We start from the raw sequence: 16,851 nt of genomic DNA, 5'->3' as shown, positions 1-16,851 counted from the left end.
CTAAGTGCAATGAGGGCCTGCCTTCTCAAAGAGTTTATACTTCTATAAACATTGAAGCATTTTTTACTTGTGAGTTTCAAATGACTTGTATGTATGCCTTTATTTATCTCTTCTCCTTAGGCAGTTGAGCAAGGCTTGGGAGGGCAAGATCTTTTTGGCCACTGCCCTTCAGCCACGAGAAATCAACTTGGTATCTCACAGTGAATGATGCATATATTTTTTACATGAGCCAATGGTGGAAAACACTACTTTATCCAGTACAAATAAAGCCTTTATATAATATGAAGTCTTTATATACATGTGCTTTTCTTACACATATATGTCTCCCACACAACCACATGTAAAAGAATATACACACACAAGTAGTCCTTTTTTTTCAAACACTGTGGGGTGGTAAAATAATCACATAAACAGAAACCACACAAGTAATTTTAATAAATATTAGTAAAATTATATTGTTCCATTGCTTCTAAAATTTATTAAAACATTCTCCAACAATTACAAATGTACAGGGGAATGTAAAAATATTTAGTATACTCTAATTTAAAATACTGAGAATTAAAGGACACAAATTGGTTACTAAACTTATCAAGAACAGTTTGAACAGAGTTTGCCATCTTCTGCTACAACTTATGATAGGAAGCAAGGATTTTTTTCTATGCCCTGGTGAATTGTTCTACTCCTTTCTAATTTAGAATCAGCCCAAACAGTGTATTCTTTACACTTTCAATAGCATGAAATATCACCAAGAATCCCTTTAATGTAAAATCTTATTATGCCAGTATCAATTACTCATCCTTTATGTCACATCTACTTTCCTCATTTATGTCAATGAGTTTGCATCCACTACAATCTACTAGTGGGCTATCAAGAGTGTCTTAAATAGCAGCAGTGTCAACATTTCCACTGTTAGCTATTTTTTTTCTCAAACTCCATTAGGTTCATTCAAATTTCACTTGTAGCAGTACACTTTTTGCTTCTCTTCTGTACTTTAATCTCTTTGGCTAGCTCCCTCTTTTGATGATCTACTCTAGTGAAATGTTAATTTATAACTGAGTGGCAAAGAGAGCACACAACTACATATTATGTATATGTACACTAATACTATGTATAAATTAATGAACAAGTGCAGAGTGACAAATCACTGACACTGAAAACAGTAACATGATTGGTCACCTATCATGATATTCAGGCTATGTGTGCAGTCATTTATGAATTGAAAAGTGTGCAAGTTACTTTATGCAATTAATCAGTTAATACACCCTCCAACGTGAAATTTGTACATATAAGAACTGACCAAAGCAAGGACTATCTAGCTATCAACCATATAGGATTGATACATACTAGAAGATTTAAAGGTAGATACATAAATCGTGACTTTACTTTGGGAATTTTTTTCAATTTAATTATTTTTAAAGATTTATTTATTTATCCCTCCCTGTGGGACAACAGGTTAAAGTGCAGCACTGCAAAGCTAGCTGCAGCCACTCTAGTGCAAGTTTGATCCTCGGCCTGGAGCTGACCCACATAGCATCGCAGCCCTCTCCTTTCTTGCCTACTGCTCCTCTCCGCAGTGTATTTCAGTTCTACTCTCTCCCCACTCTGCTCTGGTGAATATTCTCATCCCCTTCATCTCTGGCCTACACCCTAGTCCTTATATAAATATTACAAAAAGACTATTTATTGATGACTCACAGTATATACTTCATAAGTGAGAGAGTTGGAAATACTATTTCATACACACACATATACATACAACACACATACTTCCTTCGTGTTAGAACATTTTTATTTAAGAGTAATAATAACTACAAAAAGAAAAAGAAAAATTGAAGCCTTGGTTACTGACTAAAAGCCACTGCAGCAAACTTCTGTCAGTGTGAATGAAGGGTGAGGGGATTAGTGTGCCACCAGGCAGTGCAATCAGTCACTTCCTTTTTGGGTTATACAGAGAAAATAAGTATGAAGACAAAAAGTATCAATTAACCAAAAATACAGAAAAAATTTCTGAGTATCATTTTTTGATTAAACAAGAAAAACTAAAACAAAAATAACAATCCACAATCACAACATTGCCTACAAGGAATTATGCTAAGCACTATGAGAATACTAAGTTTTATCAGAATTTAACCTTTAGGAACTTACTGTTTAATGGGAAGATGGGATAAACATAAAAGAGGTCAGTAAAGTTGAAAGTAACAATCATAAGAACAATAAAAAGATAATGCATATGAGAGATCAAAGAAGGAAATGACTTCATGAAGGGGCAGCTTGAGATGGTAGGGATGGACTGAGATGTAGGGGATGAACTGATAAATATAAGATTAGACATTCAAACAAGAGGGTAACAATATCAATTATTAACAAATAATCCATTATGTGAGGTAATTTAATATAAATGAACCCCGCCTACACAAATTAAATCTGCCTAATTACCACCACTAAAAAAAGGGCAAAAAACCATTTTGAGGTAGAATTTCACTTTAAAATGTAATAATTTTAAGAAAATTTCAAAATATTTAAATTAAACAATTAAATAACACTATAAAAGTTTATAAGAAAATACCTACATTTTTAATTACATTATTTTAAAAATTTTTAAGTAAAATTATTATGTTGAACATTGATTATATTGAACAGAGGATGAGCAAAATTAAACCACTTTTTTATCACTAGTCCTACCTCAACACTTAACTCAGGAGCAGGAAGGATGTTTTAATAGAACAGAATGTCAGTACAGTCAGGAAACTGAAAACAAAATATGCGAATGAAAAATATCTACAACTGAATATTAAAGTGTGTATTCACATGAGAATTAAAACAAAACAAAACAAAAGAACAAGAGCTATGCTCCCGTGTAACTAACTTACCAACATAAAATGAGCAGTTGGAATGCAACAGACTTTCAGTCCATAAGCGACAAAGTTCACTTTCAGTCAGAGCTTCAACTCCATAACAGGCTTGATACTCCACTTTTGGTAGTACATAAACTGGAAATTGCTACAACACAATGTTATACTTTTCAAAGCACCATTATTTATTGTTAACAGCAAATACATCTGCCTAAATAGCTTTCCTACTTTGAAAATGTTTTAAGGAAATCATATTTCATCCTTTGCAATACAGTGGAATTCAGACAGAAAGATGAATACATTTGAATCTGATGAATACAATCCTGGTAGATGAGGGGCAGGCTGGCATAGGGAAGGGAGGCAGAGGTGAATGTGTAAGAAATCTTGCACCAAACACAACTTCACTCCTCAACCAAAATCAATATACCTACAGAGGCATATAGTTTATTTCAGTTAGGGAATGTGAGTGACAGCAGAATTCTTTGAACAAGGCCATGGTCATTAACTGATGTTCAAAGATTCAAAGATGGACATCAAAAAGTAAAAATTATAATATACACTAATAATTCTCAAAGGAATAAAAAGTTTCTGCCCCTGTAAAGAATAGTCACAATGTTCTCAGGCTCAAATACTCTGAGCAGTTTGTTTTCATTCTGTAACTGTATGACCACTATTACTGCACTGACAACTGTGATTGTCATTTGCTTCATTAATACAAAGGTTTTATTCAAGATACTAAGTGTCTGATAACCTATTCATTTAGAGTTTACTGGTCAAGTCACTAACTAGATTAAGTAAAATGTTCATAACTATTATTTGTCTAAAGGAACATACGTAAGGAAATAGTTTTATGAAGTAATCCAATGTTAATTATGTCTACTGTGCTCACATCTTATTTCTGTCAAAGACAATTCTATTCTCAATGGTACCCCTTCATTTACAACTATAGGAGAAACACATTACTTAAGGAATGGAATTGGCTAGTTAGTACATTTGAAGTTATGCTATGCTATCACTGTTTGTAAATGAAAATGTCCCATATATATTTCACAATTCTTGAATTCTGAATTCCAAAAGTGGCAAAAAAATTACGGGCTCGGCACAATGGTGGAGGTAAGAGTAATTCAAAGCTAGTAAAATTTATATTAACGGGGCCTCCCTGGTGACACAAAGGATTAAGTCACAGCACTATAAAGCTATGTACAGCCACTGCAGCACAAGATGGATCCCAGGCCAGGGAGGGGACTCTCTCCTATCTCCACCCACTGCTACCCTCAGCAGTGTATTTCAGTGGATCCACCTGTTCTGCTCCCTAGTCTGGCTCTGGTGAACCCTCTCACCACCTGCACCCCAGCTTTTCTTGTATGCATAATAAATAAATCTTTAAAAAATTTTCAAATAACAAGTGTGGCTGTTATGATTACCTCTGTATATGTGTAATTCCAAAGCAGTATTTTTAAATTTCAAAGTGCACATGAATGAACTGATAATCTTGTTAGTGCAGAATCTCAGGTAAAGATCAGGTTTAGTTTTTTAGCAAGTTTTTGTCCCAGGAGTCCAAACTCCAAGTAATAAGATCCCTACAATGTCTGATCAATTAAAAAATTAAATTAGAATTAGAATAATCTTATTGCTAGAGCATTTAATTCTTTAGCAACTGAAAACCTGCTTATGACTTACAGTTGCTTAAATTTAGGGCAAATAGAAGCTAGAGTTAAAAGGAAACAATGGTTCAAAGGATTAGGACATTTGCTTAAGGACACAATTTACAGCAGAACTGGAAAAAGTGTAATTGATAAAGAAGTTCCCCCTACCCCCACTTTAGAACAGAAATGAATAGCAGCTAATCTTAGATTTCTTTAAAAAAATATTTCTGAAAAGTACTTTGGAGGTAATTTCTTTAATACTGACATTAACTATAAAACTAATTCCTGAATCTAGCTTTATTTTCTGTATGTATTCTACTGCCATCTCCAGGAAGTAAGGGGAAAGAAACTTCTGAGTATTTTATCTTAGTATTACAAAATTAAAGTGGAATTTTAGGTAGTTTTCATAATGTAAAAAAATAAATTCGCTATTTCTTTTCTTTCTTGATTGGAAGATCCTAATTTCTAATTTCCCCAAGAAAGCTTTTTTTTTAAAGACTTATTTTTATTTATTTATGCATACAGGAACTGGGGTATAGGCCAGAGGTGTGGGGGTGGGAGAGTAAGAGCATTCCCTAGAGAGATTGGGGAGCAAAACAGGCAGATCTATTGAAATACACTGCTGAGAGGAGCTGTGTGCAAGACAGGAGAGGTCTGCTGGGCCATGGTGTCAACCCAGGCTTCAGAGGCTGGGGACAGAGTGATAACGCTGAGACTTTTACCCCCTGTTTCATAATGGAGACCCAGGGAAGCTTTTCTTCATTCTCTAATTTCTAACTTTTCATATAATCTTTATAAAAACTTTAACACATATTTCTAAACAGGTATTTCATAGCTTTGTGCTGTCGTTGATCTCATTAGATATATTCTATTCTTTTCTACATTCAAACACCTCAGGGTTCCTTTTTCTGGACCTCGAATGACAATATAAAATTTTAAATAATTGAACAAAAGCTAAATTTTGAACTAAAGCTCTTGGAGAACTTAGCTAAGAAAGACGGTAACAAGTAATATCAGATCATTCAAAATTACATGATCTGGATTTCACCAAAAAATATAGTAGTCAGTAAGTTCCAGCTTCATCATATGCCTCAAACTGGCCCTCTTCATTTGATTCCATCATTTGAGAACACTTGTTTTAAGTTTTCCTCCTATTAATCAGTTTTGATGAATGATAAATTATATAAGAAACGAAAATCTCAACTCTAGTAACAAAGAACTGAAGAACCAAGTAAAAACAAGAGAGGTGAGGTGTTGCACATTGAAGGTTCAAGAAAATTCCAAGTATTTAAAAGTTTTATCTAAACAAGTTGGCTGTAAGGTAGTAAAACATTAATGAGGATGCAGTCTTACCTAGAGTATAAATAGTACTCTTTAAAATTTCTCAAACTAGTGCTGCAACTTTCTTATTTTCTTCAGTAACTTCTAATTGGTTTGCTATAGTATAAAACATTTGGAAAAACCAGATGAACAGGACATGATTCCTAGGGAGCATACATTCTACTAAGAAATTTAAACCATTTATTAAATTATTACATAAGATGACAGATGCAATATGATAATCATTCACTAAAAATTTTATTTTTCTGGGTTTGACACAACAAAAAATATGATTGCTATTGAGAAATTCTGTAGGGCTCAGCTGTCTTTGATATGTTTCCAGAAGATGAGCCCCCAAGTAAATCAGATAGCAAGAAATAAAGAAAATCTTGAAAGTACAATGCACAGCATTTGTATTTAAGATGCTCATGCAGTGGTCATTAAAATAGTCACGATAAAAATTTTTGGTCCTCCTGGTGGCAGAGCGGGTTAAAGCACAGCACTAAGAAGCTAAAGCCACTTCAGCATAAGTTCGATCCCCAACCCCGAGGCGATCCACATGGTGTGGCAGACCTCTCCTGACCTGATCACTGCTTCCCTCAGCAGTGTACTTCATTGATCTGCCTGTTCTGCTCCCCACTCTGTTTCTGGTGAATCCACTCATCATCCCTGCACTTCTGGTCTGTACCCCAGTTCTGTATGCATAAATTAAGTCTTAAAAAAATTTTTTTTTAATATTTTATCTAGGAGGAACTAATCTCAAACTTTAGACTTTCTCTTATATAGCATATACTCACACACATTTAATTTCAAAGTACTTATTTGGTTTTTGAATCTAAATCTGAACCAGTAATGCAAACCAAATTATGAGAACCAGGAATTAAGTAATTTAATTCCTACTTTTCCTTCTATTTAACAAGGGATAAAAACATAATAAAGGGAAAAATTTGCCAAGTCTACTAGATTCTAGTGGACTGAATTTACTTAGGTATATACATCTTAGATCCTGATGGGTAACTTATGTTTTTTCATGATAGTTTCTCAACACTGTTATTAGTAGTTTGGTGCTTTTCACCAAATATAAGAAAAATACAAGTCAGGGACTTGATCTACAAAGATCAGTGCTGGAAAATAATTATCCTTGATTTGTCTCCTCAACCAGCCAAAACATACTAACAACCTAAGATGGTGATTTTGGATTCTTATTGAGCTAGATGTTAGATACAAGACAAAGACACTCAAAACTTTAAAAAACAAAACCAGAAGTGTACAATAATAAATATATACAATATAAAAGTTTTTTAAAGGAGATATTCAGTATTTCTTATAATTCTTACCAAAATTCACACAATTTAGTGACATACAATATACACTAAACTGAACAAATACTTCAAATATCATATATGAAAAACTATTTAAGAAACATTATTCAAAGTGTTGCAAAAACTTTGAGGAAAACAGTTGTATCAAACTCCAAAATAAATGACAGGGTGAAAAAGGAAGCAACTTGGTCTTGTAGCAATTCTGAGAAGACTTACCAAAAGTGTATGAAAACACACCTTTTAAAATAAGGACTTCAAGAAGATCCCAAAGTAAAAGAAAAAAAGTTCTCATGTCATAAGAGTAAGTAAGGAGGTTCGTGCCAGTCAAATTAATGCCAAATTCATGATGGTACTATTTTCAACAAAGTTTACATATCTATGTAAAAATGTTATTGGCATTTATGACTAACAAAATACTTTCTCTTACTAGAAATGTTTTCAGTATTTTACTAGAAATACGATCATGAAAGTCATCGACAAAACTTCATAATAGTGCATATTGAATACTTGCTAACTATCTAATTATGCTACCACAACCAAACTTACTCTTCTGATTTTCTTCCGTTTTTTAGAACGTGGTCTGGTCTCTATCCTCTGGACACTGCATCGCACCAGTAACAACAGGTCTTGCAGGCTAAATAACTTGTAAACAAAATTTCCTTCCTGAGGAGCTACATATTCTGAAGTATCTTCAACATAGTCCTGAAGTTCATATGGCAATCCTTTAAAAACAAGTTTATTTCTCATTTTTATTTTAAAATACATTCGTTTTTTAAACATCTATCACAATTCAAGATCAAACATTTGATTATCACTTTTAAACTTCTATCAATTAGTTTTAAATTTCTATTTCCTATCAGTTGACTATCACACTATTATCTTTTTTGTTTACTGCAACTGCACCAATAGCTAAAATCAAAGCTTTAAGGTTGCTTCTGTCAACTACCACCTTCACTAATTCTATGTAAAGAATGAACTAGTGAGAAAGCTTCTAAAGTGATGGGGAAAAAAGCTTCAAAAAGTAATTCAATAGGAATCCTACATTCTTATGTTCATTGCAGCACTAACAATCAATAGCTAAGATACAAAAATATATACAAAATGAAATACTACTTAGTAATCAAAAAAAGATAACTCATGGTTAGAGCTGGCAGGGATTATGCTTAGTGAAGTAAGAAGGAAAAAGAAAAATATCAGATGCTTCACTTATAGGAGGAATATAGGGAAACTAAACATAAACAGATAGATCACCAAAAAAAAAAAAAGACAAAACTTGTAGGCATCTATAGAGGCTTAAGGTAGGGAAGGGGGGAGGGAAAAGGAATCAAAACAGGTAGAAAGAACAGGTGGTGATTCATAAGTATTCTGCTGGTGAGATATTTATGGGGACTTCACCTGAGAGGAAAAATCAAGTACTGTGAAAACAATATAAAAAACTTTAAAAATTAATACAGGAAGAAAAAAAATAATGTTATTCCTAATTGAGGCTGTACTGAGGTGCAGCTTCATAACTATTTCACAAAATGAAAAAGAACAAAACATTAGCTTAACATCAATAATACGTACATTTTAGATTAAGGTTTATGATCATTTTTGATACACTTCATAATTTTGGTGAGCCACATTATACTTTAGTAACCACTATACATTAAATTCTGGTTACAAAATTCAAATATTTTTAGGTACATAGAAAAGATCTTGGAAGTTGAAATACTGATCAGTAGATAGAAAAATGAAATATCAGTAACTTAAGATGATAAATAGGTTAAACAAAGAGAAAGTAAGAGAAGAAGAAAAACCTGAGCATAAGTAGACAAAATAGTAAATATAAAAATTCTCTATAAAAAGTACTTACTTCCTTTTGGCCTATGAAATGCAGAAGGCCATACAGATCTTGGCCAACTAGAGGTATCTGAAGAAGCATATGGTTGCTCAAAAACAGGAAGTTCTTTAGAATTTTCTAAATTCATTAAGGGCAATTCAGGTACTTTTCTGGAAATGGGCTTTAAGAGTTCATCCTGCATTTTTAAAATTTCTCCAACTGGATCAAATTTTTTATATACTCGTTTGATTGGCTTTTTTAAAACACATGACTCTTCAGAACTACTAGTATTATTCTGGTTTCCTTCAGAAGACTGTCCTGAGGAAGAAACTGGGTTAGCTATGATATGGTTAGAATCCATATCAGCTGTCTTTCCATTATTATTACTTTGACACTCAGTGTCAATGATTAAACAGTCTTCATCTGTATCACTATGACAAATTACATCTTCAGGTTTATCTGCTTCTGATGCCACAGTCTTTTCCTTTGCATTGTCTGTGTTTTCTAGAACCGGATCAGTAGTCATAGAATTTTCATTAGAGGTTTCAATTTCCATACAACTTTCTAGCTCTATAGCAGACACTTTCAAGTCACTATTTTGCTTCAAAGATTTGTCAGAATTTGATACCTTTTCACCACATGGTACATATCCCTGGTCATCTTTATTTTTGTTCTCTTCAGGACCACCATCCATACCAGTCACCAACTGTTTTTCCTTTTGCAACTGTTCCATTAGAATGTGAGATAAACTTCTGGAATTAGCAGAAATGTATGGGGCAGTTGGTGCAACAGGTGTTGCACTGGTTGCTGTGGGAGTATCTGTTGTGTTGAGCACTGCAGAAGTGCTGGCTGGAGTTGGCGAATTTGAAGGTTTAGTAGTGGTTACTCCAAAAGTTTCAAGTTCTGTGACATCATCATCAAAATCCAGATCCAAATTTTCAAGAGGTTCAATTTTTCGGTTTTCATTAACTTCATAAGACATCTTAAGAAAATACATTGGCAAACAATTAACAAAATTCCAGACCACCCTTCACCTATCTCTTAATGTCCTTACCCATCACAGGCACAGATCATGCTCTTTAAATGCAAAAACAAAGTCTAGTGGATCAGAAAGGTTCTCACTGAATATAACAAATTACTGGCAACTAATCTATCTAATGTTACCTTCTCATTGAAATGTTGCTAAAACACAAATTCACCAAATTGTACTAGCATGGAAGGAAATATTTCCAGTTACTACATCCAAGAGAAATTTCCATTAATCAAAAAATAGGAAACATTGGACCATCAAGAAATAGAAGAGTAGCAGTATCAGTGTGAGACAAAGCAAAACTCATTAGGTAGAGAAAGAAACCTATGGTGAAAAATGAAATTAATAGTATAAAATGGTCTGGCCTTGAATTGTGACATGCAAATAACACTGTCAAAATACACAATTTAAACTGAGAAATAAAAGGAAATTTTGACAGAGACACAATTGTACTTGGTCCAGAATATACAGTCTCTAAGTAACAATAAAAAGGAGCACAGAAAATATAATATTAAGATATCAATACAAAAATATGTGGATGATTAAAAAACATGAGTACATTACAAAGATACCTTTTCCCTCCCAAGAATCCAAGGGACAGTTCCAAAGACAGACTATAAAGTAATTACAAAAACAAAAACAAAAAATCAATATATCACAAAGCAGAATACACTATGATTTTGCTTTCAGTTTGGAGGGGGGAAAAGTTAGAAGTCATTAAGAAAAATTTAAACCAACAATGAACTAAACGTACGGAAGTTAAAAACTAACCTAAATTATTGGTAAAAGAAGTTAAAATGATAATTACAGAAAACTCTAAAAGCAACAAAATCTGGAACATTACACATTAAAAATCAGAACTATTCACAGCATTTGCAAGATCTAGGAAAATAAAATAAAGAAATTTAAAGTCAAAATTTAATTAAAGGTAATGCTTTTATTCCCAACAGAAAAAATTCTGATAAAAATACCTAAATTATCTCCAAATATCAATAATCTGTGAATTTTAACATGTAAGGGTATAAGGATTCTTCAATAAAACAATCAATAAAGGCCCTCCCTGGTGGCGCAGCGGGTTAAAGCACAGCACTGAGAACCTAAACCCCCTTCCGCATGAGTTCGATTCCCACCTGCCTGGGAGGTGACCACATGGTATGGCAGACCTCTCCTGACCCGCCCACTGCTCCCCTCAGCAGTGTACTTCGTCGATCTGTCTGTTCTGTTCCCCACTCTGTTTCTGGTGAAGCCTCTCACTGCCCCTGAGCCTCTGGCCTGTACCCCACTTCAGTATGCACAAATAAATAAATCTTTTAAAAAAAAAACAAAAAAACAATCAATAAAAACATCAATAAAACATCAATAAAAACAGTTCATCATAAAATATCTAACCAGTGTTAAAACTTTCAGTTTTATGTCTTTTGTAATTGTTTACTGGTATCAAGGTTCAATCAAGATTCTACAGTTGGCTAATAAGAGCTCTCAGTTTCTTTAATTTGTCAGATGTCCTCCCCCTCCCCACCGTATTCTGTTAACTCTTACATTCACTAGCTATTCGTATAAGAAATCAGAGTTGTTATGCTATAAATTATTCCATTCTGGATTTTAACATCTGCATCCCAGTTTTTTAACACATTTTTCCATTTCTTGAATATACTATTAAGATGAGTTAGCAATTTCCTAAGATTCAGATACAATTCTGGTTTTTAGCCTGAATGTTTTGTGTGGTACTGTATACTTCCACTTCAATCAAGAGGCCAATGATGACTGGTATCTCTCTCCTTGTGATATCACAATTTATCCACTGATTCATGTACGTCATTAACCTACCAATTATAAAATTCCTCATCGATATTCTAGTGATTGTAGTACCTGATAATCAGATGATGATTATTGCTTAGAATCATTTCATTAGGAGCTGCAAAGTGGTGATGGGTATATCCTATCGTTACCCTGAGATACAGTTTTTATTGGAAAATCAAGATAAATACTTGATTTTTTAAAATCAGTTTTCAAAATTTAGGTTTTATGTGCCAGCATCCTCCAAACAACTAGTTATGCACCTTTTTTAAAGTATCATTGTGAATGATACTTTTCACATATTTCATATTTTAATTCATTGCAGTCATTTTTTGCTATGTTCAAGTTGATATAGCTACAGCCCTTCAAGCTGGTTCTAGTATATTTTTGATACAATTCCATTATTATTATAGAGTTTTTATTTAATATCTTTGGAATTTCTTGTATGCTGAATTTCTTGGTTCTTGACGTAAGTACTTATTAACTTTACCATACTATTTAGTGTGTTCAAAATAACTATCATTACTAACAATCTGGTCACTAGATGCAGTTGAAAATTTTTTGGCAGTACTTTTGAATTTAAACTGTAAAACTTTAGGACTGCACAAATTACTAAGTTTCTAGTCATTTAAAAATAATTCTGATTGGTTAAACTATTAACTTGATATACAGTGGATCCATATCAGTTTTGATTGATTTGTGTAACATTAAAATTTTTATTTTATAGTTATATAAATAATAACATAGCTTAAAGCCCAAACTATGAAGCAAACTACATTCAGTGATTTAGTTGCCACCCCCATTTCTCTACTTGGTCCACGCCTCCCTTCCAGTTAACCATTTTCATTTGTTTTAAGTGTATTCTTCTTTGTGAGGTCTTCTTTTTAAATATAAGCAGACATGTGTATGTATTTGACTTCCTGCCTTCCATAAATAAAACAATCTACTACACAAAATGCTTTCTTTCTTGCCTTTTTCAATTAATTCATCTTGATTAATACCATATAGCTACAAACCTAGAACTTATTCATCCCTTATAAAAGCTGCATAGTATGCTTGAGAGGATGAAGATTTTAGTCAGTCTCTCAATGAGAATTATGTGAATTGCTTCCAATATTCACTAGCATAAATAGTGCTGTAATAGCAATGAATACCTTTTACAGATATTTTGTTCTTTTCTTACTGTACTTCTGAGCTACTTTTCTAGAAGTGAGATTCCAAAGGCCCCAGACAAACACTTGAGTTTTCATCTGTTTTGTGAATATGACTTTCTTCACTGATTAGAAATTTACAGTAATTATATTTTCTCCTTAATACCTGTGTAAGAACTTCAACAGCCCTTTCTTGTTTCTCATGTTAAAGAGATGGGTTTTCCTTCTCTTGTGGGAGGACAACCACATGTAGGAGTATGCCAGAATAGCTTTCTCAGCTTATGTTTCATTGTTACCACAAAATGTTTATATGTGTGTAGTCATTTGTGTGTACATGTATAAAATCTACAGTACATTTTAAGATCTGCTTCTTCTGTTCTAAAAACTGTCCTTTTCTTTAATTAAGTCTTTGTTCTGCTCAACATGGACAGTACCAGAGTTATTTTTCCTAAGTGGAGGTCTTCTAAGGTTCTTAAGGCTTGGGCATTTCAGAACTCTTAAACTTCCTGTGTTCCCCTACATGCACCTATAAATTACAGCCTATCATTCTTATGTTCACTTGTGTTACTCCTCATTCCTTCATCCATTTTCAATGTCCTCTCCATCTGAGATTATTTCCCTTGTGTCTGAAGGACATTCATGAGAAGGAATTTTTCTGGTAGCGAACTCAACTTTCATCTGAAAATATCATGGACTTTTACCATTAACTTTTCAGTTATTAACTTTTCATTGTTTAAGGACATTTTCACTGGTTAGAAAATTTTACTAAGTAGGTTATCTTCTCTTAAAATATTATTCCAACGTTTTCTGGCTTCTAATGTCATTGAGAAGTTATCTGGTCGGTATAATTCTCAGCGATGCACTTTTAAGATTTTTTTAGGTATCAAATTTTGGTTGGTCTTATTACCTTTTTCACACTACTATTCTGGATGCAGTTATAACATTCTCAGTATGCCCTTTACATTTCTTGCTTTATTCTCCATACTTTGTGCTTTATTATAGTCTTCTCAGACCCATCTTATCATTTTATTCTATTTTTAGCTTTATCAAATGTGCTGATAAGCATATTTCCAGGCTCTTGATGTGTACTTACAACATACTTTTGACTTTTAATTTTTTTAGTTTTTTAAAAACTGCTGTTTTTAAAAGTTCTAGTTCCTCATTACAATTTCAGGCATATGAAAAAATGTTCATTATCACTTGTTAATGGGAAAATACATATCAAAAATCATAAGTTACTATCTCATGCCAGTAAAAGTGACCTATATATATATATATATATATATATATATATATATAAACTAGAAACAAATATTGGTGAGGATGTGGACAAAAAGGAATGCTTTGCCAGTGCTGGTGGGATGTAAATTGTTCTAGCCACTACGGAAAGCTGAACAGAGAGTCCTCGAATGCTAGAAATGGATCTGGCATACAACCTGGCTATCACAAGCTCCTTTGGTTCTACGAATTTTCAAGAAAGTTATACCCATTTGTAATATACTTAAGGAGTAAAATTCATACAGGTTTCTTCACCCAAGGTATTTCATTTGTGAGTAAACATTTGGGAGAAAAAACATTTCAAGCCCGACATTAATTTCCTCAAGTACCATACAGCTATGAAGAGTCGGCTTATAGTTTGTGACTGGCAATTCTAAGATTTAATTCTATGTATTATATCTTTGGTAAGTGTTTCTGATGGCTCTTGCTCCATCATATCTAGTTTCCTATGTATGTGTCCACTTATCTTTCAGGATGCTGTATTTCAGAAGTCAGAGAAATAACTTCAGGATCAAAATGTCATTATGTTTCTCTAAGAATTATTTTTATTTGCCTTACAGAAACCAGAAATCCAAAAGTATATGATCCAAGTTCAAGATCTGAAAATTCAGGCTACAATCTCTAGTGAGCTTTACTTTTCCAGTACAGGCTTCAGGCATTGAAATTCTTGGTGGACAACTGACTTTTGTCCCAGTAGTCCTGCAAAGCTGCCAAAACACAAAGTTCATTTCTTGTTGCCTCCTCACAACTAGAAAATCCAATCAGGGCAAAATGGAACAGTGTCTTACCTCCCTGAATTCTGCACTTCTCTAGTATCTTAACCCTATACTTAAGGAATAAATTATATACTTTTCCAATTTCTGTAGCTGTTTTCAGTAATGGGGAAAGTCCTATTATCTGCTCTATCATGACTAGAAGAAGTTATTCTGTTATTTTTTATCCCTCTTAACCTAAGTTCATGTTTCTTCACAGCACTTGTTGTTTCTTAACATTCACCTACTATTGATTTAAATTTTAGGTAGGTGGAAAAGTGTAAAAAGAGAAAACTTAGAAGTTGGAAGTACTTTAGAACACATACATCACAAAAGTGCTAAAAGGCCAATGATAGAAAAACAACATACAAATAAATATGAAAGACGAAGTCCTGTTTGTTTTTATGAACTTTCAAATATACATTACAGAAACATTTTTCTATTTATTTAAAAATTTTGTTTCTCTCTCATGTTATTCAAATCTGCTCATATTTTCTATTCCTGAGGAAAAAGCCTTCTTGGTCATGAAGATAAAGTAGTGCCATCCCTATTCCTCTACCCCTCCTTTAGCTATGTAGCATATGCATCACTACTTGCTTCTCTGCTATTGTTTTACTAATTACCTGCATGCTCGGCCATTAAAGTAAGCTACAAGAGAAAGGTAGTTTTACTTTTGTTTTCTACTACTTCTCAATGCACAGAACACTATTTGTTCAATAAATATTTGTGGAAAGAATAATTTTTTTTTATAAATAGCATGTCTTAATAATCATGGAAAAATACTTTTAAATATAAGTTAATATCCATGGAGTTCCAAGCATTGTTTAAATGTTTCAGATATATAAACAATCCTAAAAGCTAGGTCATATCATAATGCACATTTACGATGGCCAAAATTAGGTAACTTGCCTTATGTAATAGCTACTGAAATGGTAACAGTATGGTCAAATACTGTTTGCACTGAACAAATTCATGTGTTCCCTCTCATACTTAAAAACTCTGAGTATGACCACCACTGGCTTTCTTATACACCTCCTATAATTTATATTCAGTATTTTACATTAATGTCAATGATATATATAATAGCAAATTCAATCCTTAAAACTTGAGTTGGGTATTTCACATTTTATTAAATAAAAAGATAAAAACTGAGGTCCCGGTTAATTTAGTTGCCTAAATTTGAGCTCAACCTAGAGTTCAATGGTAAGTTTAAATCTAAAGGTTATTTTTAATTATTAGATTTAGTGATTTGCAATAAAAATTTGTGTTTCAAAAGGATAAATAGGTATATCTCTTTAAGAAAAAATAAGAAAATACTACATACATCCATTTCAGATATGTACTCTTCAGGTTTATCCATAAACACCGCAGAGACTGGAACAGATGTGCTTTTGGACATCATGAATTTTAATGGAATTTCATGGAAGATTTGATTTCTCTCTCTCATTGTCATTTTCTTTTGGGGAAGTGGTGAATTAATATAAATTACTTTAACTGGTTTTGAACCTTAAGACAGAAATAGAAGAAAGGGTGTGATTAATTTCCAGTAGTTACATATTTTTTTTAAAAAAGGGATGTATGACAAGAAGGATCACTAAATAAAGAGACATAGGATATAACAGTGATAGCTCATGTTCCCATGTATTTGCCATCCTTGAATAAAAAGATCTTTAAAGTCTTGTTAAGATATAAGAACGAGAGAATCTCACTGGCAAGAAAATTCTCTTTCCAACTATTATTTTTATTTAAGTAATGATGTGTATAACAATGCTATATTTCAGGCACATTCTATCACTGAGAATCAATATGCACACTATAGGAATACTACACTGACTTCAATACAAGTTCAATTTTGTCCTTTACAATACTATTGTCTCCCTT

At 33.0% G+C, this 16,851-nt stretch overlaps 1 protein-coding gene across 3 annotated transcripts in view; it reads right to left on the bottom strand.

The window, feature by feature from the left end:
- Window positions 1–16,851, bottom strand: part of ICE2 (interactor of little elongation complex ELL subunit 2) — a 47,930-nt gene that overhangs the window by 11,283 nt on the left and 19,796 nt on the right. For 2 of the 3 annotated variants that reach the window (XM_004687724.2, XM_004687725.2), the window contains 4 exons: window positions 16,295–16,476; window positions 8,996–9,944; window positions 7,687–7,862; window positions 2,871–3,000 (listed from right to left, as the gene is read on the bottom strand). In XM_004687724.2, the coding sequence (XP_004687781.2) occupies window positions 2,871–3,000; window positions 7,687–7,862; window positions 8,996–9,944; window positions 16,295–16,476 (1,437 nt within the window). Of the gene's footprint in view, window positions 1–2,870; window positions 3,001–7,686; window positions 7,863–8,995; window positions 9,945–10,564; window positions 10,607–16,294; window positions 16,477–16,851 lie in introns of all 3 variants that reach the window. The other variant, XM_012728812.1, reaches the window with a different exon arrangement.

The sequence above is a fragment of the Condylura cristata genome, unplaced genomic scaffold (genome assembly GCF_000260355.1).
Source record: "Condylura cristata isolate star-nosed mole 26May11 unplaced genomic scaffold, ConCri1.0 scaffold00023, whole genome shotgun sequence".
In the NCBI taxonomy this organism is placed as follows: Eukaryota; Metazoa; Chordata; class Mammalia; order Eulipotyphla; family Talpidae; genus Condylura; species Condylura cristata.
This window is presented reverse-complemented; position numbering and strand designations above follow the sequence as displayed.